General features: G+C 40.1%; 2 protein-coding genes across 2 annotated transcripts in view; both read left to right on the top strand.

The window, feature by feature from the left end:
- Positions 1-7,821: 7,821 nt before the first annotated feature.
- Positions 7,822-11,190, top strand: nfil3-6 (nuclear factor, interleukin 3 regulated, member 6). The gene is made up of 2 exons (XM_034127177.1): positions 7,822-8,085; positions 9,288-11,190. The coding sequence occupies exon 2, from the start codon at positions 9,376-9,378 to the stop codon at positions 10,465-10,467; it is 1,092 nt and encodes a 363-aa protein (XP_033983068.1). The 5' UTR covers positions 7,822-8,085; positions 9,288-9,375; the 3' UTR covers positions 10,468-11,190.
- An 8,959-nt stretch (positions 11,191-20,149) lies between these two features.
- The window catches only part of nfil3-2 (nuclear factor, interleukin 3 regulated, member 2), a 12,135-nt gene continuing 6,793 nt past the window's right edge, over positions 20,150-25,491 (top strand). The window contains exon 1 of the mRNA XM_034127154.1: positions 20,150-20,337. The gene's annotated coding sequence lies outside the window, so the exon portion shown is untranslated. The remainder of the gene's footprint in view (positions 20,338-25,491) is intronic.

The following is a 25,491-nucleotide window of genomic DNA, read 5'->3' on the forward strand; positions in this document are numbered from 1 at the left end:
CCACGGTACTACATAGCTACTTGATGACTTTACGTTAGAACGTACGTAACTATGTTAGAAGATACAGAACTTTGTTGCAACGTAAGTAGAAAGGTAATAACAACACAAACTATGTCATGTATGTAAAGTAGTGACTATCTCATGACAAACATACTTATTTAAACCGAAAACTGGTCTTTTCTTGAACCTAACCAAGTAGTTTGGATGCCCAGCAATAACAAAGAAGTTCTCTTTCACAATATATACGTGTTTAAAACTGCCAAAATGACTGCCATGTAGGATGTTTCACTGGCAAATAACCTTTTTTCTGTTATTTATGTAACAAGATGTGTTGGACAAAAGGTTACAGCCTTCGATCTAAATGTTTTTATTTGTAGTTAGGGAGATTAAACACATTTTCCACACACACAAACAACAATTTATTTGAGGGCACTGCTACAGGCTTTCCCACTGTTGTAGTCGGGGTAATCAGAAGTGGCACTACATATGTTGCAAGAGCAGTGTATGTATAATGCAATGTGTTTGTGTGATTCTAGGAAGATGGAAAGATGGAGCAGAGCCAAGACATGATTTGAAGTGAAAAACATGTACAGGGGTCAGAACAAGATGTGTTAATAATGAAGCTCCACTTGTGTGTTGTGTGTTATTGTGTTAATATATAATATTACTGACAGTTCCTCCTATCTTGCATAACACCGGTTGAGCAGCACTTAGTGTTATCACATTAGATAACGTTATAATGCAAGAGAAACCAGGCCAAGCTGGCGTGGAGCTGGTGTCACTGCAGAAGGATTTACTTCTAAGCCATAATTAGGCCAACATGAGAAAGTTATTTTCTTAACCTTCCTATTGTCCTCAGGTTGACCTGTTTCTAAATGTTTTCATGTTGAAATGAGGGGTTATTTCATCTTGTTGTCACAAAAACATCATGTTTGGTTACATACTATGTTCTTCGCATATTTACTTAAAGGTAGGGTAGGTAATTCACTTCAGAAACACTTTTTGTTATATTCCATGGAATGCTCTTAGCATCCCGATAGCAATGAATACATTAAATGCTTTGACAATAATACATGAAAAAATGTCATCTGTGGAAGCCGTGACGCTGTAAAAAGCACGACCAATCATCTGAGCCGTCCCGGCTAAAATAACTGGATGGCCTACCTGCCTGTCAGCCTTCCATCTGTGCACAAACTTATCTCGTGCCCTCATTGGTCATGTGCGCGTTCGTGTGTGTTGGAGGAGGGGCTCTGTAAGGAAGTGACAGATTTTTTCCGGCTGTGTATTTTCAAATTATAGCGCACTCGAGCTGGTTTCTCCATTCTTACCTACCCTACCTTTAATAATGTTTTTTTTTTATTTAAATAGGCCCTATTAAGCTTTTTTAGGGTTTTCCCTTTCCTGTTGTGTGTTATATAGTTTTAAGTGCATGTAAATGGTCTTCAAAGGCTAAAATCAGACCCCCCCCCACCCTGCGTGAAACGCCTCCATTGGACTCCTTTACTTCCTACAGTGACATAGTGACAGTGACACAGTGACATCACTCTGTAACACATGCGCTTCTATTAGCTAGCGCTCTAACACATTGTACGTGATAGGCTAAGGGGCGGGACATCTCTAAGTGGTTGAGCAATCACAACAGAGCCGGCCAGCTAACCAATCAGAGCAGACTGGGCTCTGGTTTCAGACAGAGGGTGAAAAGAGGTGCTGCAGCACAGGCAGTATGAGAGCTTTTTGAACATTAAAGCATGGAGACATGTCCCAGTACACTACATACTGATATGAACCTGAATATGAGCAGAATAGGGCCCCTTTTATTCCTGAATGACCACTTTCTGTTGTTGTTTATGATGCCCTTGCTCTGTGTGATTTGTGAATATGAACAATATAAAGTTTTTTTGTTTTGTTTTAAACTTCCCTCTGTAACTGTGTCAGCGGAGTGGCCTCCTCCCTGTCCTCTCCGGTCCTCATCTCCGGACTTCCCCTTTGGTCTAGTTCAGAGTTTATTTTAGTCTCGTTCCTGCCACATCCCACGGGCGACTTTACGTAACCCCGTCAAGTTTTTGGCTAACACCTCGCAGCTCATCGGCCTGCCTCCCTGTGCTTTAGTAAAGCGGGTCAGCTGGTGTAAACAGCCTCAGAGAGTGAATCTTGTCTGTGCCACCCACTTGGCAAGAACAGGGCACAGATATTTATATCCGTGCTGCTGCCCACAGCCGCTGCACGCTTCCAGAGCGGATGAATTATGAAGAAAGCCAGGATGTAAAAATGATACCGTCTGAGGCTGAATGCAGTTTATAAATGTTATGAACAGCTGTGTTCACTGCCAGGGCCAATAGAGCTTTCCTCTGGGAAACTCAGGCTTTTACGATTCCTACCATTGTTTCACAAGCATTATTAAAGAACTCCTTCCAACATAAATAATCCCAAACCAGAGGAGTAATACTGCTGACGACTGTGCAGGCCGCGGGTAATTACCCTGTGCCTCATAATTACCCAGGAAGTTTCCTGGAAGGTGTTGTGTAATTTGGAATTAATCATCAAAGTTCTGAGAATATTGTTAAGCAGTCGGATCTTGGATAGAAATTGTACATTGTTGCATGTCAAACTGACTTATTCTTTAGGTTACACCAGTAATTATACTATTAGGTCATTGTTTCTTCTTGAGTCAGAAAATGGGTTGTTCCGTTCTTGCACGGGAACAAAAAGCTGCCATTGATTGACTTTTTTAACCTTTTTCAGAAGATTTGAGTCATGATTAGATTGAGAACATTGTCGCCAGATGACATTTTTAGGTTTCAAGCAAGAACCTGAGTCTGGTGAAAGAGGTTAAAAGAAAGATAAGACACCACCATCCAAAGTATTAATGTAGTGAGAATTGCTATCAATGAAACCGCTTTGTGTCTCTCAATAGAAAGGTAATCAATAACAAAAGGTGAACTTTATAGACGTCGTAAAGTAGTGTCGGATCATGGGAGTTGTTGTCTTTATTGTTAGACAACGACCATTGCCAATGAATGTCTAATCAAGAAGACACATCTTTATGGATGAGGTTGTGTATTGTACAGTTTATCCAGTATGTCTAATGGAAGAGCTGCATGTTACGTTAGCTAACGTAAGGTTAAAATGCTAACTTACCATGAGATGAGTCGACGACCCGTACAGCTAATGTGAATAATTTACTAAGTTTACTATATAATACATTGCCTCAATCTCACTCAAAAGTCACACTTTGACAGTAACGCCAAATAATAGCCAAATCATTCCTGGGATTAAGACGAACCTCGGAAAACAAGTCGTTGTCTAATTTGTACTTTTTTTTAATAAATTGAATAAAACTTGTGTTTTGTTTTTGCTACAGCGCGGCTGGTCTTCAGTAAAGAGTGGTGCAGGAATGAGTCATAAACCCAGAAATGAATTAGCAATTTAGCACCAGTTCCCTCGTCTCTTTGTTTTATATTTCATGTATGCACCACGACATCAAGTCAAATTCCTCGTAGGCCTATGTGTGAACCTACCTGGCAATAAACCCTTTTCTGATTCTGATTCTGATTCTGATGTCGTCTCCAGTCTTTTTGTTTAAAGCCTGAAATAAGGTCTTCGATTAACACAAGCTGAAGAGATTTTCACTTTTTGGCTAAGACATGAAATACCTCAGAAAATAACCCACTGGAGAATGTGTGAAGCCTCTATGTGTCTTTAAAACAGTGGTTGCTAACAAGTGTCTAAATGAGACGACTAAACCTCATCACGCCCAACATTAGCCGCCTTTAGCTTAGCAGTGGTTAAGTGAAGTCATGCTAATGTTATAGTTCCTTTATAGCCCAACATTAGCCGCCTTTAGCTTAGCGGTGGCTACGTGAAGTCATGCTAATGTGCTAGTTTCTTTATAGCCCAACATTAGCCGCCTTTAGCTTAGCGGTGGTTACGTGAAGTCATGCTAATGTGCTAGTTCCTTTATAGCCCAATAGCCGCCTTTAGCTTAGCGTAGGTTACGTGAAGTCATGCTAATGTGCTAGTTCCTTTATAGCCCAATAGCCGCCTTTAGCTTAGCGTAGGTTACGTGAAGTCATGCTAATGTGCTAGTTCCTTTATAGCCTAAAGTTAGCTTCTTGCTTCTAACTATTCACAAAGTGGTGTTCATATGCTGATGTTATCATGCTGAACTAAACATGTAAGTATCATGCCTATAAATCTTCTGCAATATTGTAAAATAAAAGTCTCATTGGCTTTTTGACGAGGGAGCCCTTGCCAGCTGAATGTGACTCTTTTCTTGTCTGTGCTTTAACTCTGTTCATGCGGTTGAGTTCACCAGGTTCATGCAGTCGGTAAACAAACATACAAGCATCCCTGAGACGTGAGATGTTTTTCAGTTGAGGCAACCTGCTCTGTTTAAAGGGTTTTATCTGAGCCCCCAGGTCGAAGCTACAAGGTGAGCCTTTCTATACGAGGCTGTGCCAGAATGTGAAGAATTCAGCTCAACCCCGTTGAACTCGAGAGGTTCCTCCTCTCCTCGAGTTGTTTTGCTGCTCGCTCAGTTGCGACACACTTCTGACTGACTTGCTGATGCTTGTGTAAGGTAATGTAGAAGACCTGAGTTGCCAATGCATTGATGTAGAAGTGTTTACAACCACTAAGGAGATAAGCACATCATCTACTTGAGTTTACTTGGACATCTTCCCACACAAATTAGACATTTAAGATTGTTTGTTTTCCTTTGCTTCGTCTTGTGCAAAGATCCTATTTGAAATGCATTTTTTTAAATGTATTTCGAAGCTGAAGTTAAAACCACTTTCTAGATTTCAAGATTACACTTGTTTCAAAAGATCAACTGTTAACCAGATGGTGCAACTCACTTCCTGTTGCGCAAATCTAACGGACATTGTGATTCTTTTTAGATGTGTTCTCGTATTTAATCTACATACTGCTACACGCTCAACACAAGAATACAACTCATTAAACCTTAATGTTTTTTATTTTTCTCACTTACTTTTCCACACTTCCCATGACTCAGGTACAGCTGCAGCTCAAAAGTAATTAGTTGTTTGGAAAATGATGCAGCAGAGTCAGTTTCTTCCATAATTATTTGGATTTAAATGGCTAAAAATCCAATCATTTCTTAATAATAAAAGGTAATTTATTGGTATCTTGAAGAACTAATCTTTTGTTCTGTTAATAAAATCTTCAGTTTCACAGTTTTATAATAAGGATTTCACTCTCGGCTAAGACTCCTGGAGTTTTTGATTAAAACAGTTGCCGGTAGTTTTGCAAAATAGACCAATCACTTATTTGTGAGTGTGCACAAAATCTTTGTTTGCTGTTTGTAATGGAAATCCATTTTATTAAGCCCGGAAGTTGATAAAGCCTGAGGGACACGTCATGGCATGTAGTTTAAGCTGCTTTCCTGCAAAGTGTAATGTTGTGGGTGCAGAGGATGTACAGTACGTGCAATAAATGGAGAATCGGAAGCAGTCGGGGGTTAATCTCTGTCCGTTGCTAAACTGCTGTCCTATGGACTCCTACCCCTTCTGTATGTGTTTACACCCGTGGGGTCTTCAGGATCAGATGAGTATCAAAGTGTTGTACTCTAGGAAATGGCATAGGAAAGAAACACAAGGCACTGGTCAAATTAAATATTTGGACACATGTAGAAATTTCTTAGTTTGCATGGATTTGAGCTGGTGTCAGAAAGTGTTATTCAAGAAAGATCTCTGACTTTGCCAACATGGTCTTACTTTGCTGTTTTTGTCTGTAGCATAGTCATTTCAAGTGAGACATTTCTAAAGATCTAAAAGGAGTTCAACATTTTGTGAAAAACACTCTTTCACGTTTCGATTCGATAGCTTGTCCAAAGGTAACCATATGAACCTGTTTTTTGGTCTTCACTTAAACGAGAAACGTAAATTGGAGAGTATTAAAGTTGCTTGTGCTTCCTTCATATCCAGGCTAGCCATTTCCACATTAAAAGTCTTTGTGCTAAGCTAAACTAACCTGTTGCTAGCATAGAAATCAATGGTACGAATCTTCTCTTCAAACTTTCTGCAAAAAAACAAACAAATGTAATTCCCATGATTGCAGCCTAATTCTTTTACTTGTTTTAAAACTGAATTGTCATTAGCATGATATAAATCCTGTCAAATATAGGACCGGCTCATTCTCGTCAGGATCCTGAAGCGGCCCGACAGCGAGGACCCCGGGGCCCCAAGTGTATCTCACTGTAAACCTGGCTGTGTTTGCTCAGGGAATTTACATTTGAGATATGATGAAGTACATGCGGGTCGTTGTCTGTGTTCCCTGAAGAAACACGGGTCAGGTTAGACTATCGGCCTGCTGTCACACTGTACACACGTGTTATCAGCTGCTCCACATGCAAGACTGTGTGTGTCAGCAAACACACACGCTGAAAAACCCACACACACAGACATGCAATATAGGTGTTGTCTTCCTAACTCTAAGAGGACCAATCCCAGGTAGTGAGTCAGACGTTGTGTAATGCAAAGGATTATACTATTTACGGTGGATTATTATCCATTATGTATTATTATGTGCTGGGATGAGTGTGTCTCCCTTTAGCTATTACGCATCATTTTGAAACTTTTTACCTCAAAGAGACTCAGTTTGCCTTGAAAATACTATTCACAGATCCTGTAGTCTAGTAATATTTTCCAAAAAAGGTACTAAAATTACTGTAAATTCATAAAAAAGCTACCTGAAATGAATTTGTTTAGTATGGCTCCGACTTTAGGGAAATCAGCGTAGCGTTTAAATACATATTCATAAAACATGCTTGTGACATACTGAACAGAGATACCAGATAAGCCTGTTGGGGCCCCAGGCTCCTCATGTCTTCTCCACCTCTGTGCAATACACCCTCATTATGAACTATTGTGCAAAAATATAGGGTGGAATAATGTGTGTGTGTTAGTCTGTTGATGTTGGCCTTTCCCCTTTTATACACATTGATACGTATTTATTGTTGATGTATTGCACAATGTGTACAATTTTATTTTTATTTTATTTGTTGGTAGCACCTGGATCCATGTCATACTGTACCGGTTAACATTACCTTGTTTACCATTTGGACTATCTTTATTATAAATGTATTGTCCTTTTTTAATCATGCAAAATCTAATGGCGAATATCCGTCCTGGTCTGTGTAATTGGGGATTTTGGCTAGATAAATACATTTTAATATGATTAATGTTTGTATAAATCTGTTATTTTAACTTTCATTGCACATTTTTTTGCTTTGACCTTACTTTTTTTTATATTGTAATATTTTCATCCTTCTATTTCTTTTTGTATCCTCATTTTAACTTTTTCTTACACCTTAACTGTGTATTTACATATTTGTAAAACATTTTATCCTTTTATTGCACATTTACACTTTCACCTACTTTTTTTTTTTTTATGGAGCAAATGTTACTAAAACCCCTTGGGATTAATAAAGTACTCTTCTTCATTGTTTGCAGATGTTGCACTGTTAGAGGAGACATTAATAGTACATTCATTTCCAACAACTACAGCAGCCATTGTGCATTTAACAAATATAGCCTTTGAATCTTTACATCTACTTTACGTGTAAGACTTAAGTTAGATTTTAAATGCAGGACTTTTACTAAGTGTAGAGTATTTTCATTCAGTGTTCTTCCACCACTGCCTGCTCCACAGAGCCTCTCTCTGTAGGACACAGAGACATTACCTAATTGTTATGAGCAGATTATCCTGTCACAGGGGGCGGGGCCAGGGAGGTCAGATGATGATGATGATGGTGATGATGATGATGATGAACTGCTCTGTTATGTGGAGCTTTCCTTTGGATGGCGAAGAAAGAGGAAGAGGGGGGGGAGGTCGCACAGGGAGGCGGTCCCAAACACAAAAAGAGGCCCTGCTGGTTCAAGTGAGGATAGAGACCGTCCCGATATGAACTCAGCGTTACAAATAGGAGCTGCGCTTTTCCAAGTGGAGCAGAGTGGAGGTGCGCCATCCTTAATGTGAAGCCGCGAGGACCCGCAGTGTTACCGAGCGCGAGACTGATTCCATTACCGGACACAGAAACGACACTAAACTGAGACTTATTCACAGGTAAACATCTTTATTTTATTCCGTGGTGTTTTAGATGGTATGTTTAATTAGTATTATGGACACTAGAGGATCATTTCGCTAGATGAAGCCTCACGAAAGATGCGAAACGGATCTGTATTTACACGTGTCCACATGTTGTCCTCAATTATTATTATTATTATTATGGACAACTCGTTATTGCTTTGGATGATTTCGCTTTTTGCTGAACAAACAACTCAACTCAAAAAGCATTATGTTTTCCTACACTTTAAACAGGTCCGTATTTACAGGTTAAAATGTGTATTTTATTCCGGGATGGCATTTACATTATGTTTTATTCTGATGCATATATATCGGTAAATAAATAAAAGAAACCCTCACAAATGCATTAGACAAGTATTTATTATAATCACCAATATTTTCGATTTGTATTAAATTGTTATTATGCAAATTTAGGGATTTTTCACTAAATAAAACAACACCAAAAATGCATTAGCTATATTCTCCTTGACAATATTTAACATGAAATGTAATCCCACTTATTGCTGCAAATTGTCTCTTGCTTTTTTAATGTGTTCAGCTGTTATGTGGGAATAAGTGACCTCGTGCTGTTACTTTAACATTTAATTCTATAATTTCATTTTCCTGTCATCCTATAAAGATAAATATAATAACCTGGATATAAATGAAGCTGGTTTAGAGTAGAATCAATAAAGCGCCGGTGATGCTGCTGACTGAACAGAGTTAGGTCAGATTAGATAAGTGAGAGCAGCCAGAGATCAACATGTCCTGGAACACATGTGCTGATGAAGCAAGTTAAACAGACCGGAAACACATCACGAATCACCTAAAGTGTGCTTTTACAGACAGAATATACACAAAAACAAGACAGAATATCATTGGAAACAACAGGAAGATTGACCTATAAGTGTGTGTTCATGCCCTAAATACGAATGTAGGTTATCCTACTCTAAATAGTCCTTCTTGTGTTTTAAACATGTGCTTTTCTAGTAATGCTCAAAGTCTGCTCTGGCTGATTAGATGTGTGTTTACAACATACATTGTCCCATATTGAAAGAGTAATGAGGCTGGCAAGGTTATGGTACAAGTCGCTCCGGTTTTATTGAAGAGATGTAATGGGGTTACATAACATTGTGTTGTAAGAGATGTTGCATAACCTCTAAATCCCTCTTCTGCTTTCTCTTCTTCCTTTTCATCACTAGGTGGCACTGTTGCTGCATCCTGAGACCTGAACACAACAGAGCAGAACTCTGAGCACCCAAAGGAGACTTATCCATCCCGAACAGAGTGATGTTTGAGGAGCAGCAGATGAGGGGGCAGCAGGAAATGGCCGTGCTCCATCCTCTTGAATCCCCTGTGGGTTCAGATGGAGGCAGTGATGGAGGTCCGATGTCCTTCACCGATGAGGCGGTGTCCATCCTGACCTCCAGCAGCCTGTTGGCCCGCTCCCTTCTGGGTCGAACCTCGGCTGTCAAACGCAAAGAGAGCCCTTCGTCCAGCCTCCGACGCCAGCGCGAGTTCATCCCCGTCGACAAGAAGGACGACGGCTACTGGGACAAGAGGAGGAAGAACAACGAGGCGGCGAAGAGGTCGAGGGAGAAACGCCGCGTCAACGACATGGTTCTGGAGAGCCGAGTTATGGCTCTGCTGGAGGAAAACGCCCGACTGAGAGCCGAACTTTTGGCGCTGAAGTTTCGCTTCGGCTTAGTCAAAGACCCCTCCAACGCCAACATCCTACCCCTGAATACAGCTCCTCACCACACCGTACAAACCTCAAATCCTCAGTACTTTCTCCACCGAGGAGACGGTTGCTCTTCCTCTCATCCCAGCAGCCACCTCAGGGCCTCCAGGGAAGCGGGGAACATGTCGGAGGATTCTGGTTTCTCCACGCCAGAAGGGTCGAGCGTAGGCAGTCCGATCTTCTTCGAGGAACACGGGAAGTTATCCCCTCACAGAGCAGAGGAGCTGGGCTACGACCTCCACCACTCCCCCGCCGAAGTCCACCACATCGCAGCACCCGTTTTGGGGAGATTTGAACACGCAGAGACGTTGAAAAACCTTCCTCACAAGCTTCGTTTCAAGACACCCGGATGTGGGGATGCGTACGATTTGGCGGGGGATCACAGACGGAGCCCCGTACCTCCAACACAAGCCCTGAAAGGACTTAATGCCGGGGACACAGCAGGGGGTCATTGGATTCAGCAGCTGGAGGACGGCAGGAAGGGGAGTCAATTCAACACCCTCCAGCCTCCTCACACACAACCTGAGGGCCAGTACAAACACGAGAACACACACCTGAAGACGCAGCTGAACTCTCTGAGCGTGGAGGTGGCGCAGCTGAAGAAACTGTTCACAGACCAGCTCATGGCCAAAGTCAACTGAGGACTGGGAGGGGAGAGACTTTGAAAAGAGAGACTAATGTTGGCCAAGGGCTGGGCGATATGTAGAGAGTAAAATGCCACAATAACTTTTTTTTTTAACGAAAAGTCGTATTATATCGATTTAAATTTGACATTTTGCCCAGCCCTATTCAAACTATGCTGACTCTTACGAACTTTTAACATTTTTAAATACTGTATTATATTGTAAAGAAAGTCTTTAACACATCTTATAACCTGCTGTTTAACTTCTTAATGTCACCGATAAATGTCTTATATCTGTAGTAGTGTTTAATAGTTTCTCTATTCCATACACTGTGATGACTCCAAACATAAAACTGTTTACATCACATCATTGCGTCACGTTATGAAGACACACATTCACTTCAACTGGACGTCATCCAAAACTCAGCTCGATGGACGGAGGGAGTGTTTGCTTCGATGGTTTTCTGTAAACACAAGCAGAGACAGACAGTAAACACACAGAAATAAAAATATGAGCTGCCAAAACCTCCTCTAAGGAAGGTTTGTTCTGACCAAACATTCATTTTCCTCCTCACTTCTCATGTGTCACACAGAAAGACACCGTGCTGTTTTGATGTTTCTTGTCTCACTTATTTCTCTGTTTCAATACGTCCACACTGCCATGTCGACTGTGCCGAGGTGATTTAATGTCTGCTGTCTTTCTGTACATTTTCATATTAAAATAAAATACATTTGACAGACATCGTGGTGGTGAGTTCATCATTACTCAAAGACATCTTAAAGGGCCATGCAACAAATATTTAAAGGGGACCTATCATGCAAAATGCACTTTTGTACGTCTTTTATACATGAATATGTGTCCCCGGTGTTCCAGGGAACTCACCAAGTGTCAGAAAACACAACCCTCTCTATTTTCCTCCATACCCAAATCTCTAAAAAAGGGGCTGCAACGGATCTGATAAAAACTGATCCAGATTTGAACACTGTCCTGACGTCAGGACGGTGGCGCTATGGCTATTGGGCCAACTCCACCAATCAGGAGGAGACAGCCACGGCCATTGCCGTTCGAAAGTGCTGGAGACGCTGTAGTACATATGCCAGGCCTCTAGATGGTGCTGTTCTCACAGAATCAGCCCTTGCAAAAACAGAGCTAAAAAAGTGCAAATTGAGCGAAATGAGGCATGGCTAAAATGCATGATCTGTTTGGTAATTTGAAGAAAACAAAAGTATAAATATGCCTTATATAGGTATGGTCCTACACTATATTATTCAAATATAGCATGATAGGTCCACTTTAAACCAGGAAAAATGGTCTTGGGTAGCTCTGGAAGAAGCTTTTTAAAGTTTGAAAAGACAACCCTGAATAAGTGTTATTGACTTTATCAGGCGTGAACTTAAGACTTACATTTACTAAGAAGGCCTAAGTAAAACGTTGAGTTTTAAGTTAGTATTTAAGGGGAAATGTGGGTCTAATTAAAGGAATTGTAGTTGGAATAAAAGTCAGATATCTCAGCCTCTTCTGCTTCAGTATTGACCACTCTTTATTTAAAATATAATCTATATATAATCATATATACGTATCTCTTATGGGTCCACAGATAAAAGGCTACAATAGAGAGGCGAAGTCCCGCCCATCTACTACCCATGGGACCTTATTTCGGAAAAATTATGCATTGAAGTCAATGGAGAGAGAAAGATTATCTTTCGATCCCGTTTGAATTGTGCCATGAATTACACATATGATGTTTGTCAATTTTTAAAAATCATTTCCATGTCAAAAAAGTCACAGTTTGTCGTAAAACTGTTGAAATATAAGACTATGAAAAATACGCAACTAGAAAGACTACAAATCCCAGAGTCCCGGTCCCGCATGCTGGCTCTTACAGAACCGACTACATGTAACTCCCCTTGTGTGTATGTACAGCTCTCAACATGCCCAGACTTGGAGTGATTTTCACCTCTTTTAATACTTTTCGCCTCATTCTGAAAGAAAGAAGTGAAATGTGCCAACGTGACGGCCGTCTTGGTGTGACGGGAGATTTAGTTCATTGAGCAGTTTCACACAAAAAAATGTGTTACTTCACAGTTTTACGACACATTTTTATTTTTTTGACTTGCAAAATTATCTTTTAAATTGACAAACATCATATGTGTAATTCGTGGCACAATTCAAACGGGATCGAAAGATAATCTTTCTCTCGCCATTGACTTCAATACATACTTTTTCCGAAATAAGGTCCCATGGAGCTCAACCGGAAAGGGAGGGACTTCGCCTCTCTATAGTAAATCACTTGTTACCTTTTAAAGGAATACTTCACCCCCAAAATAGATAATAACTATATATAATATATACATTACTCACCTGGTGTTACCTGTAGTTCTAGATTGTGTTGCCTCCATTGTAAACTCTATTTACTTCAATTAATTGAGAATTTACTCAGTTTATTCTTTGATCACTGTGGATGCGTTCATAGTCTCTGGAGGAAGCTTTTTAAAGTTTAAAAATACTGAATAGGTATTGACTTCATTAGGCAAAATCTTAACATTTTACGTTATTCAAAAGGTCTCTGAGTTTCTGAGTTTGAAGTGTTGGAAATGTCACATGTCTTGGCATCTTCTGCTTTGATTTGATCAAATATGTCTCTTATGAGTCCACAAACAAAGGGTACAATACCAAATCCCTACAGGGCGCCTTTTAAAGGAATAGTTCACCCTGAAAATGATCATTATAATAAATCATATAGAAATGACTCACCCAGTGTTACCTTGAATTCTAGAAGCATGTGAGAAAAAAAGCTTTCTTTAATTTTAAACGGCCCTGAATTCATTTCAATTCATTGAGTCTTTTTTTTACTGTAGATGCTTTCGAGAAATCACTAAGTTCTCTTCAAGAGTTCAAGGTAACACCAGGTGAGTAATTCGTGTAATAATGATCCATTTGTACGTCAAGTATTCCTTAGAATTTCAACAGGAAGAACTGTTACCTCATCTCTGTAAACCTACACCAAAGCAGTGTCTCATTGCCCTGATAACAGATCATGAGAAAAGGAAGAAAGAGAAGGGTTGGGCGGACAGACAGACACACTCTTAAATCAGACTTTAGTTCCACCTGGAGTAAATCCACAAGCTACCCTGCAGTATACAAAGTCATTCAAACTAGCTGCACCTTTACCAGCTTTGAGAACACTTTCATGATCAATCATTATAAAACATATCATATATATTATTCTGAAATGGACCAATCTGCACAATGACTACTTTTACTGTCGCTACTTTAACTATATTTTGATGATAATACTTTCCTACTTTTACTTGAGGAACATTTTGAATGCAGGACTTTCACTGTAACAGAGTATTCCTACACTCTGGTACTTCTACTTTTACTCAAGTACAAGACCTGAGTACTTCTACTTTTACTCAAGTACAAGATCTGAGTTCTTCTACTTTTGCTCAAGTACAAGATCTGAGTACTTCTACTTTTACTCAAGTACAAGATCTGAGTACTTCTACTTTTACTCAAGTACAAGATCTGAGTACTTCTACTTTTACTCAAGTACAAGATCTGAGTACTTCTACTTTTGCTCAAGTACAAGATCAGAGTCCTTCGACTTTTGCTCAAGTACAAGATCTGAGTACTTCTCCCACATCTGCAAATAAATGTATGAGTACAATACTTTCTTCCAAATTGGATTAGAGTAGAAGTATAAGGTAGCATAAAATGGAAATTGTAGAGCAGAGAAAACACTTATTTCGTTGTTTTTTTTCCACAATTCTGTCCAGACCATGATTCTTGTTTTCCATTGACATGAAATGATGACAATGTCAGTACCTAAAGACACTTCTGGATCAACTTGAACAAACCTGTTTCCCTTCAGGCCAGCAGGGGGCAGCAGAGACAACCTTTCCTCCTCACCATGGAGCTCAGTGTGTGTTCAACCATCCAGCTCCAGATATAAATCCTGCTATGGATCGCTGCGGTTTGTATTGTTCTTGCAGATCAGCAAGTTAGTTGGCATGGTGATGAGCGATAGTTAAATTCAGACGACGTACACGTGTGTTTTTTGTGTGCGTACGCAGGTAGCAACGTCGTGCGGAGTCTGAACGTATGAAAAGGTCAATTGGATTTAGAGAAAGATAAATATTCAGTGCAGTCCAAAACACCGTTTCACCACCACAGAGATCTCATTGATACTTAAGAGAAGTTATTCTACATGTAGGCTATATATCCATTGTGAGACACATTAAGGAATTAAAACAGCAACTTTGTTTACAATTTACAACCAAAACAGATTTAAAAAGTACAGCGAGACTCTGAGTACATTGCAACAGCCTGTGGAGAAATGTAATATGATAATAATCCAATCAGATTGATATAATAATCATCTCATTGCCAAAAAATGATGCTTATTTCCTAGAAGCAGTTATTATAGCTCTTCAATTTCATTATAGGAAGCACATTAAAGAATAAAAACACTAACTTTGGCTACAATTTACAACCAAAAACAGATTACAAAAGTGATATTGTGTAAGCATAGATAAAGTCTTACATTACATTAGCCTGTTGTGAAATGTAATCAGAAATCACCATGAAAAAATCCATCCAGATTGATGTTAAACACATTTTTCTCATATGCTTATACTTAAAAACTGTTTTTCTAGTTTATTTCAATCACTTCTTAGTGGCTGGAAGACATTTTAGGAAGACAGACACTTATTTCGGGTACATCTTAGTCCCAAAAACAGATTAGAAAAGCAAAATTGTGCAAGTACAGATGGACTCAGACTCAGAGTACAATGCATTAGCCTGATCTCAATCATCATTGTTGCTTTATTTCTAATATGCTTATTCCTTAAAAGCAGTTATTTTAGCTTCCCAGTGTCCTTATAGGGAGCTGCGACAAATGTAAGAATATAAACAGTCATTTTAGCAACAATTAAGTCCCAAAAACAGATTTAGAAAAGCAAAATTGAGCAAGTACAGATGGACTCAGAGTACATTGCATTAGCCTGTTGTGAAATGGAATTCGAAATCATCATCGTTGCTGTTTTTCTCATATGCTTATACTTAGAAACAGGTTTTCTAGTGTATTTCAATCCGTTGTAAGAGGCTGGAAGACATTTTAGGCATACAAACACTTATTTTGGGTACAATTTACTCCCAAAAACATATTAGAAAAGCAAAATTGTGCAAGTGTAGATGGACTCAGAGTACATTGCATTAGCCTGTTGTGAAATGGAATTAGAATTCTAATATGCTTATTTCTTAAAAGCAGCAATTTTGGCACCAATTTAGTCCCCAAAACAGATTTAGAAAAGCCATATTTTGCAGGTTCAGAGAGAAACTGAGTGCATTAGCCCGTGGAGAGATGTGAAGGTGGAGCAATGCGAGGAGGCTGCAGGTGTGGAGGCAGAGAAGAAGAAGGGAGTCGGCTTTAATGAATTTACTGCAACATGCTGCTGTCCTCACCCTTTCAAAAAAAAGACCGCAACTCCCACAACCCCCCTCTTCCCCCCAAATTCTGTTCCCCCATCTTTTTTTTTCCTCCAGTGAAAGGATAAAGCCTGTTGCTAGGCAGGCAGTGCGACAGTTGCCATGGGAACGCTTGCAGACATAGCTGGAAGGGGGCAAAAACGCTGGGCAGGGTGGGGATAAGGATGGGGTGCAAAAACAGTGTGTGTGGTGTGTGTGTGTGTGTGTGTGTGTGTGTGTGTGTGTGTGTGTGTGTGTGTGGTGTGTGTGTGTGTGTGTGTGTGGTGTGTGTGTGTGTGTGTGTGTGAGTGTGTGTGTGTGTGTGTGTGTGTGTGTGTGTGTGTGTGTGTTTATCGGGGGGGAGGGGGATCCAAGTTCACGGCCAATGCCTCCGTTTTTCAGTGTTGTTTGTTTGTCTCCTCGGGCTAAGGAAGGAAACAAAGAGGTGCAAAGGAATGGCGATCCATAGTTCATTATTTGGGGCTCTGCAGTCGGGGGTCACCCTCTGAAGATGACAGGATGTGAGTGCTGAATGAATGGCAGATTAGAAAACACAATTTTACCTTAAAGATGCTTGGGGAAACTTCCAAAAATGTGGTTAGGCATAAGCATGGCAAGGCAAGAAAGTTATTTATAAAGCTGATTTGAACAACAATGTAATTCAAAGTGCTTTGCAAACACATGAAGGCATCTTGCAAAAGAAACACATGACATTTAGAAACAGTCATTCAAAAGCCAGCTGTAAAAGGAAAGGCTTTAAAAGTGCAATAAGGCAGAATACCAAATGAAGAACCAGGAAAAAAAATGGACACTTAGCCTATTTACGACAGTTAACAAACTAGAGCGTGGACAAACAGAAGAACAATCACTGTAATTCAAAAGGTCCTTAACGTCCTTCAAGGACACACAACAATCCAATTACACGGAATAATCGCTTCAATTAATGCGAGTGGACGCATTGAACACACACGAGTGTTTCTGTAACGTGCTGACATCTTTGTGGGTAAGGATAATTGTGATAAAAGGGAACAAGTATCCTGAGCAAACACTCAGACTTTCCCACCCAGAGATAGCTCAGCCTTTGATCTGAGTGGAGATACTGAACACATTCGCAGCAGACGACAGCCTTCAAGGCATCCATTCAGACACCCCACCCCCCATATGAATCCCTCTGTGAATAACACACTGTATCACACATTAACTGAGACCATACCATTCCTACAGTATGTCTGGAGGATTAGGGGTATTTGGTAACTACCCAAAAAACAGCTGTGTAAAGCGGTGCAGCGATTATGTGTTTTTGTAGGACGACCAGGAAGTGTATTGCAATTCAATTGGATTGTTCATTGGATTTTGGAATACTGCAAAAAATAAGTTATTTGTCAAACACACGTTTATGATACTTTCCAGTTTCTCCACTTATTAACACCACCATATGATTTTGAAGCGTAAATGCAATCACCGAATGGAAATAGCTAACGGTTAGAAAGGAACTCGCGGCACATGACTTCACGTCAGGCGGCTAATATCAGGCCAGATTTATACTCTCATTTACAGTAGACACTTGTTTATAGTAGAAACCACGTTTTTTATGACGCATAGATGCTTCAGACATTCACCAGTGGGGTATTCACTGGCGTATTTTATGTCGTACAAAAAACATGAATTTCCCTTTAACTTGTTTTAACCACAGACCTCTTTTTTAGGCTTCTAACCAAAAACTAATTCAATAAAACGTTCAAGACCAGAGAATCTGAAGTGGTAAAATGATAACTAATTTCTTATTCCTATGCCCCTCTATATAGGCAGCTTATTACAACCCATATTAACAATTACTGTTGGGTTATTATGACATGAGCGAGTCAGGTGAGGTAGTTTAAATAGCAACAAAATCCATTAGGAAGGGCATTGCTCATGTCTAGATGGTAAACCTTAATTTGGAAAAACATTCACAGAATTCGCTGCCAGACATAATCAATTTTAGTGCCTTAACACACTTGAGAATATATGAATGGGCATTTCAAACAAAAAGGACATTAACCAACAACGAAAAAAGTCAATGGTGACTTGTTATTTTAACTTACATAAACTAACGTACCCAACTTACACGTGATGTGATGTTATGTAACAGACATAAGTTACGTGATATCTTGTGATCTTTTCTTGAACCTAACCAACTAGTCTTGTTGCCTAAACCTCACCACGCAGGTTCATTTCGGTTCACAGTGTTAACCACATATTTAAAAAACAACCTTTCTAACAACGTCTGCCTGTTGCTGGCACTCTCCAACGGTCACATGTTGTTTTAGGACTCATTGGCAAACGACCTATTATGTCATTATGGTATGAGAACATGTTGCACTAAGCACATGGCTCTCATCCAAATACATTCCCTGAAGCAGTCGCGTAAATGTCAGTGTGATATATAACCATTCAATGCTTTTCAATTACCCAAAGGACTGTGTTTAAATCAGAGGAGTGACATAACAAAATAATTAGACTCCCCTGGTCTGTGTGTAAATCTCTTCGGTGCTTTGTGTCTGCCAACATGACACCCATCGCTGTTTGTGTTCAAGATGAATCAAAACTCGCACTTCAATTACATCACATGATTGCATTCGGGCCAGACGAGCTTATTCAACACTGTGGCGGAAGCAAATTCAGCTTATTGTGACAATACAATGAGCGCAAGGCAAGCTTCTGCCACTATTAAAGCAAAATGTCCCGCTTGTGCTCATGAGCTCAAAGTAACACAATGTCTGTGGTTTCCCCCTGAATGCTGGTGTCTCAATAGTTAGTGTTAGCTCCGAACACAATGAGGTTGCATAATAAGTCCTTTCCCTGGGGGGGTTTATACAGAAGGGCAAAAGGGGCAGGAAGAATACATTCCTCTTATGCAAGTCTTTTGGTATTACATAAGCCCTTAGAGGCAAGTAAAAAAAAAAAAGTTGATCCATTGATCCAGTTTTCGTGTTTATGACGGGTGAAAAAAAGGTTTTGTCAGTGCATTATCTCTACGTTTTCAACATTTGCAAAGAAGAAAATAAGGTTTGACAGTTGAAAAAAAGGTTTTCTAAGACAATTTGTTCAGGTTACATTTTCTTTGTGTCCATACAGTCCAAGCCATTCATCCCATAAAAGAATGGCCCATATTTACGATCATTCTTAAGCAACAAACTCCAGTGGCCACCGTAATTATTTATGATGGGAGTATAAAGAACGACAAAGCCTGTGTCAGGATGTCCATGTTCGTGTTTAGAGTGTCCTGATATGCAAGAACAACATGTTAAGAACATTCACAGGACTTTCACCCGAGGGAACGGAGTTTGTGTTACTACATAAGCTCGTAACGAGGACAATGTCACATATTAAAACACATTTGAACCCAACCCATATTTTCATAAGGCTAACAAAGTAGTTTGTTGTTCACACATAACTAATTAGCTTCGCTTTAACTACATTTTTAAAGCTTTGACTGTTTTAGCGTAATATATGCAGTCATGTATGTAATTTTGTTATGTCATTTGCAAACATTTCAATGTATGCAAAATATTTATAATTATAACTATGCAAACCTACTTGCACAAAATCAGAGTAATAAACCCCACCATCCTGAGAATGTAAAGCATCCATAGGAAAAACTTCAGCACCCCAAATTCCAAGTGAAATCCCTTATCTGATAATGTCATTGTAGGAAATCTGCGTTTCCTACAATGTGTGTAAAACTGCTTCTTTCACACTTCTGAGCTCACTAGTCATCTATGTGCGGGTAGATTTTTGTGAACGTCTAGTACCCTTATTATGGGTATCAGAGGCCTCAATCTGACAGTCTGGTTAGGAGCCTAGTCCATCCCCCATTCTCACTGACCCCCCCCCCCCCCCCCCCTCAACATCTCCTCCCCTGCAACAGGATTTGAAGGAGAGCAAAGAGAGAGAGGGGGCAGAGGCGAGAGAGAAACAAAAAACGTGACTAGGCACCCAAAGCGTCCTGTTATGCAACAACTGACCTACTAACATACATTTTAGAGACTCTGCGCGCGAGAGAGAGAGGGAGGGAGAGGAGAGAGTGAGAGGAGATGAGAAAGAGAAAGTAGGAGAGAGCACGAAGAGAGAGAAGACGAGAGAGAGATCGAGGGAGAGAGAGGATGAGGAGCAGAGAGAGAGGAGAGAGAGAGAGAGAGCAGAGGAGGAGAGAGAGAGAGGAGTCGAGAGCGAGGAGGAGATGTCGGAGGAGAGAGAGAGAGAGAGAGAAAAACCATGACATGAGCAGCGCACTGAAAACAAGCGGCACTGTGTTATACCTGCAGTAAACGGAAGAGCTGCTGTTTGGAAAGTGACGGACCGAGGACCCGTGCGTAAAAGCGGATTGGTTGGACAGAAAACCCACGTGGAGTTGCGTCCTTTTTCAGACAAAAAACGGTAAGTTCGTGCATGATTCATGAAGTAGTTGTTATATTAAAACATAATGTTGTATATTAGTGGTTCTTTGAGGAATTCTTAGTCGCACTTACGCCACGAGTGTTTGTTTTGGGTGCATTTTCTCTATGTCAAAGCGAGAGTGCACCCCACTACGAGGGTGTGTGTGAGCGGGTTGGGTGGGGTTTAGTGAAAGGTTTTGGGATTCCTTCAGAAAAAGTGGGTTTGGTGACGAATGTGGATATTTTTTGGAGCGGTGCCACGCTTGTAATGAGGAAGGGTCAACACGTCCGCGCTGTTGTGTAATGCTGCATACCCAACTCTTATATTCCCGGCGTGTTGTAGTGGTTTTACGGGAGCTGCAAAAAAGAATCGAAAACTGTTGACTTAATCGATTAGTCGGTAATCTTTACTGCAACAAAAAAAAGGCAGACACATGCTGATTTTAGCCTCCTGAACGTGGAGTTTTCCGGCTTTTAACTTACAATACAACACATTTAAAGACACCACCGTGGACTTTGAGAAACAGATTTTTAAGTATTTTCTTTCAGGTGTAAAAATGTTCGTAAATTCTTGTTTCAACTATTTAGTCTATTTATCCGAGATTTGGTTTAAACACCTGTTTTCACGTGTATTGTTTATCAGCAAATATTACCCATTATTATAACAACATAAACAGAATATCCCATATGTAACGTTCAGTGTCAGGTTTATATGAAGCAGCAGTTAATGTGATTTATTCGGACCATGCTTTTTTCATTTTGGGTTACTAGGCTAGACCATGCACTAAAATCCCATGCAGGCACCGCGCGCGGACACACTTCTCTCCGTCACGTGTAGCAGCTCTTTGTAAAGGTTAACGCTCCGGGTTAACCCTTTATTGGGCTGTAGCAGTGTGAAGGAGCACAACACGGTCCGGAGCACATTGATGATCCTCTTGGACACATGTGGATGTTTTTAGTTTGGCTTTCTGTACAACGCCGGTTCGGAGAGATCCAGAAATAGAAAAGGATGAGGAATGGTGAAGCTCTGCCAGGTGAGGTGTGGATCCGAACATCTGGATCAAATGTGGGTCAGATGTGTTACTGAGCAGCTTACTCAACAGCTAATATAGAGGTTTATGTTTGTTTTAACATTAGAAATAAGAAGGTTATTTGTTGAGACGCGCGTATTTTGGGTGGATTTCAGACCCCACATGGATCCACGTAGTCGCCTCGGATGACTGGGAATCCGATTAAATATGCATGAAGAAGACGATTTGTCAGACAGAGCAACAAAGAAGGCATGCGGGGTAACATATTCCTCACAATGTGTTGCTATGTGAATGAGAAGTGGGGTATTTTTTTGGCGATAATGAACCATTCATCATCGCATTTTAATGAACTTGAATGCGCCCTGAGGCTCCTGCAGTCCAGCACTGCCTCACTGTAATGATGTAACATTTTGTCCTAACTTGAACACACAAAGGTGACAAAGACCAAACATTATAGTGTGTTTCATGGGATGTTTTATAATGAGAAAACTCCTATTTGATATTTTTTTTCCACACCGGCTTTGTGGTTCACTACACGTGGGCACGGACACCCCCCTTGTCTTGCAGATTTTTTTTCTCCAACATTAAGGCACCTCATGTTCTAGGCTAACATAAAGCAGTGGTTACAAGCCTTGTTCTCACTTCTCAGAAAGTGACTCAATGGAGTGGAGCGTGACTGTACTTTACGCATTGTAAATGGCCCATGTGTTGCTGTACACCGTGTAGGGAACACTAAAGATGCTATACAGGGTGCTTAATGAGGGAATTAAATAATGGAAATGGATTCAAATAAGGGGCCAGATTATGCAATAGGCGGAAACCCAGTCTGTGGCTGCAGCCCTGCTCCTGCTGCGGAGTGGCCGCTTGCACATTGGTTGGCGCACGAACAGAGGTCTCTATGCCAGAGAAATGTAGGTCACATTAGTCCTGTGCGGGTGGGGGGGGGGGGGGGGGGGGGGGTGAACCGCCGCTGACTAGAAAGGCAGAATCCAAACCCCACCAAAATAAATCCTCGCCGCGCCACAACAAAGAAACGAGACAGGCATGCAGAGAGAGAAGATGAAAACCCAGCTCGACCTAAATAAATATCATTACTCTTCTAAAAACTTCAGAAAAAATAAACAAATATACGTTTTTTTCTTGGGCCAAGCTGGGTTTAACAGCTTCTTAATCTACTCACACTTACACGATGTTCTTGTTTGGTATATATTTGTATTTAATGGACAGAATCAGACAAAAAGCCCTACTTTAAATGCTGTTTAGCCAAAAATGCTCATATGTTTCTTGGAAATAAGCATGAAAGACAATCTTAGTCGTCTAACACTGTACGATGTTCTTGGTAGAAAAAAACTGAGTTTGATGCAAAGGCCACATTGTAAATCTGTTGCTTACCTAAGATGTGCTTATACCTTTCTTAGAAATAAGCATGATAAACATTTTAAATACTAATCGGCTAAATCAATCTAACTTGACTAAGACAAAAACGGATAGGTCTGCCATTAAATCAACTCATATATGAATTTCATGCAAAAAGCCCCACTTTATATCTGTTGTTTAACCCCAAAAGTGCCCTTGTGTTTCTTGACTTATCAGCTCAGCTCAGTGAATCTCAGTCAAACTACTAATGAGCGGATTTAATCAACAGACTAGATCTGAGTTTCATGTAATGACCAAGTTTGAAATCTTGTTTACCCGAGATGTGCTCATACTTTTCTCGGAAAGAAACATGATAAACATAACAAAAATGTACCCATACCTAAGACTATAACAACCAGTTGGTCAACTTAATGAAGGAAAACGACTTGTTTCAATACTTTTAAAAGCTTATTGCATCACTGGTCTGACTTGTTTAAACTGTTGTTGAGTAATTCAGATTGGATGAAACCTCTCCTGAAAGAAATGTGGGGGGGGGGGGTTTACAGTCAGAGGCCATGGAGCGGTTTCCATCCTGTCCTCTTGACTTTCTCAGGGTTTCCTGGTACATATAAGCAGATCAAATATGAGCTTTGTTTCTGTTCTGCGGTCTGGAGCCAGCGCTGAGGAGAATTACAGCATTTAGCAGGCCGACAGAGACCATGTGACCCGAGCACATGGACTGAGTCACCCTGACTTTTTTCATTTGCCTTTTCAAGAGGTTGATACGGCCTGTTTCGTGGAAACAAGGATCGAGGTTGGATAACTCCGCCTCGCTGGCATGCTGCCGGCTTTCCTAACCCCCCCACCCCCCCCTTCTCCCTCTTTTTCCTGGGAGTTTAAAGTCAGCCCCTGCATTTGGAATTCAAGCCGACCCCACCCAGGATTAGGAAAGTAACTGAGTAAAAGAGGCGGAGGAAGAATTGCAATCCTTCACTCATATGCTAATCCCACACTGTGAAGATACTTAGTATAATCACCAAAATGTACGAAACGTAAAAATACCCAATGCAGAAAAATATACAAAAAAAAGACATGTACATGTACTCTAGTACTATACTATTTTGACATAATTGTACTATATTTAATTGAGTGTTTCCATTTAAATTGACTTCATATTTCTACTTCACTTCAGTGCTTTTAGATTCACTTCATTGATTAAACACTTAAACACATGATATGCTGATGATACAAGCTACACGTTTAAAATGCTCTTACATGTATTTGTTAGGGCAGGATAATAGAATATGTTGTAACGGTATAATACTATAATAGGTCCCATTCTGCATTACTTTTGATACTTTGAGTACAAAGTTCTGTATTTCTACTTACGTAACATTTTGAATTCAATACTTTTAGAGTGTAGTATTTTTACTTTAACTTGAGGATCATCCTCCCCCCCACCACATGCCATACATTGCATTCTTTCCATTGGTGGGGGGGTTACTGTTTCATCATTTTCTCTGAAGCACCCTTCCTCCTCCTCCTCCTCCTCCTGAAACACTCCACAGAAACACATGGGTTTGAACTCGCTTCACTGTTTCCACGAACACTTATAGACGCTTGTGGTGGTGGTGGTGGTGGTGGGGGTGGGGGGGTGGGGTGTGGTCTAGGATTATTTTACCATGCTATCATATCATTCCACAAGTGCCTCAGACACCTAGTGATGACGCGTGAAGAACATTTGATAAATTGGGAAAGAGGAAACTAGGTCAAGGAACTGAGTCTGGCTGCAATGCATTGTGGGGGAATTACAGTAATGCATGGAAAATAGCTGAATATCATCTTTTTGGTGGAAGAACTCGCATATTATACATTTTTTTACAAATATTTTTACTGGCATTTCGTTTTTGCAGCAAAAGACATCCCACAAAAGTATAACATACAAACATTTATATATTTACACAACAAGTATTATTATTTTTCTCATTTATTTATTTTTCAATGTAATTTTAAATATACAATATGCCTCAAGTTTACTTTTTAAAATAACAAAGAAGAAGAACAAGTAATTCATGAAAAAGACTACAGCAACAGCATTTATATAAAAATGTTTTTTAAAGTACATTTCAGAACCTCAAATTAGTACCCAAACAGAAGTACTTGTTGTAAATGTACACAGTGATATTCCAGCAGTGATTATTATTATATTATATATTTATTTGACCAATATTTTTAATGGCATTTCGTTTTTTCAGCAAAAGACATCCCACCAATGTATTCTCCCCCAGAGAAAAGTAATAAATAAATACAACAAAAAGTTACAATAAAAAACTAATATAAAAACATACAAAAATATATATACATTTGTTTATCAAGTTTACTTTTTTAAATTACAAGTATAACAAGTATTTCATAATAAAGACTGCAGCACATGTGCATTTCAGAACCTCAAATTAGTACCCAAACAGAAGTACTTGTTGTAAATGTACTCAGTGATATTCCAGCAGTGATTATTGACCATGTTTTTTTCTGGCATCTCCGTAAAGCTTATGTAATTTGGATGACAAAGAGGGTGACTGAAATGGATTACAGTCTGAGCTGAGAGGCAGAGACACGCGATGTAGGGCGATGTGATTCACGTTCATTCACACTGAGGGGGACGGGGGGGCACCACTCTGACTTAATTAAAACACCAGTGTTCATTCATGTGCCCGTTAGCCGCGGGACACAAATGCAATGTGCGCAGTCTGTGACGTCAATCCTTCTCC

Source organism: Trematomus bernacchii, unplaced genomic scaffold (assembly GCF_902827165.1).
Source record: "Trematomus bernacchii unplaced genomic scaffold, fTreBer1.1, whole genome shotgun sequence".
Lineage (NCBI taxonomy): Eukaryota > Metazoa > Chordata > Actinopteri > Perciformes > Nototheniidae > Trematomus > Trematomus bernacchii.

Bases quoted from the DNA above. Each gene is read 5' to 3' on its own strand.
- nfil3-6 (XM_034127177.1), top strand. From the start codon at position 9,376: ATGTTTGAGGAGCAGCAGATGAGGGGGCAGCAGGAAATGGCCGTGCTC.